The sequence below is a fragment of the Podarcis pityusensis genome (assembly GCF_964106645.2).
Source record: "Podarcis pityusensis genome assembly, chromosome: 9".
Lineage (NCBI taxonomy): Eukaryota > Metazoa > Chordata > Lepidosauria > Squamata > Lacertidae > Podarcis > Podarcis pityusensis.
Genome location: NC_138034.1, coordinates 23,873,295 through 23,877,452, shown reverse-complemented (window position 1 = coordinate 23,877,452; position 4,158 = coordinate 23,873,295). Strand labels below are relative to the sequence as shown.

Below are 4,158 nucleotides of genomic sequence, written 5' to 3'. Positions count from 1 at the left end.
TGGCCACTAAGGAGAAGGGCAGAACGTTTATTATCGTCGTTCTATTTCCCAAATCACATTTTTTGCTGTATGTTTATGCAACCGTGAGTCACTTAATTGTCAAAATAAGAAAGTAAATTGGTCCTTCTAGGCAAGTGGTGTGGTGTGTGTGTGTGTGTGTGTGTGTGCTGTGCGAGTCTCAGAACCTGTCCTACTACTGCATCTTGAGTATCTTCCAAATTAAAGGCAAGGAAACCAGACCAGCTTACTGCTTAACAGCACACACAAGTTCTGTCACAAAAGGAAGAAAGCAAAGCAGAAATGAAATACAGGCTGCTCCAAGGGCCCACATTTTCAGAACCCCTTTTGACTTCAATGAGCAAGCAATGAAGGAATCAGCTTGAGGACTCAGGTCTTACACTTCCTGTTATAAGCATGTGTTCTGACTTCCTGTTATAAGCATGTGTTCTGACCACAAGGCTGGTCCATCATCATATTTTGTGATGTGCTCTCATATTATATTATTATTATTATATATACCAAAGATCCCATGGCAGTTCACGGCATAAAAATACAGAATAAAACCATAAAGTACATAATAAGTACAAGAACAAAACCAACCCATAACAACCCCCAACATATTTTAAAGGCCATAGACTGTTCATCAGCCACAGGCCTGGTTGAAGAGGAACATTTTTGCCTGGTGCCTAAAGATGTATAATAAAGGTGCCAGATGAACGTCCCAGGGAAGAGCATTCCACAAATGAGGAGGTGGTCCTTGAGCAGTTCAAGGCTTTATCAGTTAAAACCAGCACTGTGAATTGGGCCTGGAAACTAACTGACAGCCAGTGCAGTCGGGCCAGGATCGATGTAATATTCACACACCATCTAGCAACCTGGCTGCCGAATTCTGCACCAGGTGAAGTTTCCGAACTGTCTTCAGAGGCAGCCACACATCTAACACATTGCAGTAATCTAACCTAGAGGTTATCAGAGCATAGACAACTGAGGTTAGGCTATCCCTGTCCAGACGGGCACAGCTGGGCCACCAGCCAAAGTTGATGGAAGGCACTCCACGCCACTGAGGCCGCCTGAGCCTCAAGCGACAGCAAAGGATCCAGGGGGACCCCCAAGCTATGTACCCACTCCTTCAGAGAGTGTAACCCCATCAATAGGAGGCAACCTCCCATCCATACAGTCAAGGGAACCACCCACTAACAGTGCCTCAGTTGGCTCTCATCCAGTCCATTACCGAGGCAAGGCAATGTTCCAACACATCCATGCCACAGCTGTAGATGTAAAGGAGAAGTAGATCTGTGTGTCATCAGCAGATTGCTGACCATGTGCTCCAAAACTCCAGATAACCCCACTCAGAGGTCTCATGTTGATAGGGGATAAATTGAGCAGAGCTTTTTTTTGGCCCAGAACTCACCAGAATTCAGTTCCGGCATCTCTCAGTTGAGTGTCATTGCCATTATAAGAGAACAAGGGAAGTATTCATGGTGAGTCCTGGCACCTCTTTTTCTAGCAAAACAGCACTGGCCCTGAGGCCACAATGAGGGTTCCATAGGGCCGAAGAACGTTCCCCAAGCATCACCCTCTGGAAACAGCCATCCAAGTGGGACTGGAACCACTGCAAAGGGGTGCCACCCACTCAAACTCCAGAAGGAAACCATGGGCAATGGTATCGAAAGCCAGTAAGAGGTCAAGGAGAATTAACAAGGACACATTTCTCCTGTCTCTCTCTCCTGACGAGCTCATCATACAGGGCAACCAAAGCAGTTTCAGCGCCAAAACCGGGCCTAAGTCCCAACAGAAATGAATCTAGAAAATCGGTTTCCTCCAAGAGTGCCTGGATCTCATCTGTGACCACCCGCTCAAGAACCTTGCACAAGAAGGGGGGATTAGCAACTGACGGTAGTTACTTAGATTTTCTGAGAGCAGGGAGGGTTTCTTAAGGAGTGGTTTTTACCACTACCTCTTTCCCTAGCTATTGATGCCCTCCAGTCTAAGCATGTACACACTGGTACAGCAAGTAAGATCTAGGTAGTTGTTTTTCACACAATTTGTTACCTACAGACACACAAGGAGATGACTCACTGGACCTAGTGACTTTTCACCCTTTGCGGGGCGGGGACTTGCCCACACCCTGCAAAATATTGCAATTCATTAAAGAGCTACTACTGTACAAGTTTTCCTGCAACTAGTTTGCATTGTCTCTCCTCCACCCTTCAGATAAATAACACTTTTTTATCACCTAGCTTCCAATTTACAAAGGAGAAAAATGTTTGGAAAATGTTGACACATTCGGTCAATAAGTTGAATGCAAAAACCTCCTGGGTAACTAAATTTCTAAGCGAAGAAGAGCAAAACTGATCAAAGCTCTGCATCTAACTCCTGATTTATTCATTTCACTCAAAAGAGAGGCAGGTTGAAGGCCACATCTCTTAGCTCGGCTTATGCACAGAAGCTTAAACAACTCTTATTTGGACCAGTTCCTTTTGGAGCACATGCTTCCTTGAGGGACTAGCATTGCCCAGACGGAAATCACATGTTCATGTTTGAACCTGCCCAACATGTTTGCACGCTGAAAAAAACAATTCCTCCCTTGTTTCCAAAACCCAGTTATTCAGATCCCTGGCTCATCCGCACCTAGCACTGTACACCCGGTATTCTCCTGTGCAAAAAAAGCAACACTGTGCAAACTTTCAAGAACGCCCCCCTCCTCCCCACACATGGTTCGGATGCCCACCTCCAGCACCCCGCCCACCGGATCAGCAGAGAGATCGCCTGCATTTCCAGACTTCCGCAGCTCCTCCTTCCAAAATGGCCCCGATCCTGGGAAGGGATTACTCGGGAGCAAGTCCTACTGGGCTGCAGTGGGCCTTTTACTTCCAAGTTCAGTGTGGCCCAGGATTGCAAGCCTGAAACTCTGGCAACCAATTCGGGGCGGGGGGGTGAAGCCTTGCCCTCTCTGCACGCACCTTTCTGTGGATTCCGATCTCCCCATAACTGGGTGGGTTGTAGGGGGTGGGGGAGGCGGAAGAGTGTGAGTGTGTGTGTGTGTGTGTGTGTGTGTGTGTTTAGTGGGTGCGGGGGAGGATTGTGCGGCTCTCTCCCCCGCCCCGTGCGCCCCTCCCGCCCCCAGCCAGGCCGAGCAAGTAATACTCACCATATTACAAATGGAGGCGATGTTTCTGACAGTCATGAGTCTAAAGGTTGCAGTGATCCCGCACCGCCATCTTTATGAGGTGAAAACCGGAATGGTCATGGCTGGGGAGGATCGGAAAGAGGCCGGGAGGAGCAGGGAGAGGCGGCGGGGGGGGGGGGAGTGGAGAGAAACGGAAGCTCTGCCGAGGCGGGGGGGTAGGGGGAGGGGGAGAGAGATCGGCTGCTCCGCCTCGGGGCTCTGCAGGATCGGAGGCAGAGGACACCCACCCACCCCCTTTCCCTGCTCTGCCGGCTAATTCCGCCGCTCCCAGACCCGTCCAGGAGCCGCTGGGGGTGGCCGGGGTCTCCTTCTCAGCAGCAGCAGCGCGGCATTTCTGGGGGCGATCGGCTTCTCTCGTGGGCGCGCAGCCGCCACCAGGCGAGCGCGGATCAGCGGCGCTGGTTTCCAGCAGCTGGGACAGGCGCGATCTCAATCCCCCCGCTTTCCTTCCTCCTCCTCCTCCTCTTCCTCCTCCTCCGCCTCCTTCCCCCGCAGCGGGTGCTGTTGCGTCTCTTCCCTTCTCTCCATTGCAACGCAGCGCCCGGCGGTCAACTTTGACAGCGGCCGGGGAAGGGGAGGTCAGGGCCGGGTGAGTGGCGTCGCCACCAGCCAACCGTCCCGGGAAGGGGGCGCGCCCAGCAGCCAATGCCAGAGAGGCGGGAGGCGGGTTCCGCCAGCTACGGGTCAAAGGGGCACCAAGGCGTTGGGTTTTTCTCGCATCCCCACATTCAAAGAGTCAGGGATCTCGCCTCTTTTTTTCTCTTTTTTCCACGTTTCAGGACGCCAGGGCAAGATTGGGCCGGTGCCGGCTTCAGATCCTGCAGGAGCTGCACTCAGAAGGGCGACACTGGAAAACACGCGTGCATCAAGTGTTAGGGAACACTTGATGCACGCGCGCGTGGGGAAACGTCGCCGTTTCGAGGGCTGGGAGAGGAGATTTCCTCTCCGCTGGAAGCTGCGCAACCCTC

The 4,158-nt window shown here is 51.7% G+C and overlaps 1 protein-coding gene across 1 annotated transcript in view; it reads right to left on the bottom strand.

Moving 5' to 3' along the window:
* Window positions 1-3,799, bottom strand: part of USP46 (ubiquitin specific peptidase 46) — a 29,760-nt gene extending 25,961 nt beyond the window's left edge. Inside the window, exon 1 of the mRNA XM_081020557.1 lies at window positions 3,152-3,799. Within this exon, the coding sequence (XP_080876683.1) occupies window positions 3,152-3,187 (36 nt within the window). The 5' untranslated portion in view covers window positions 3,188-3,799. The remainder of the gene's footprint in view (window positions 1-3,151) is intronic.
* Between the last annotated feature and the right edge of the window lie 359 nt (window positions 3,800-4,158).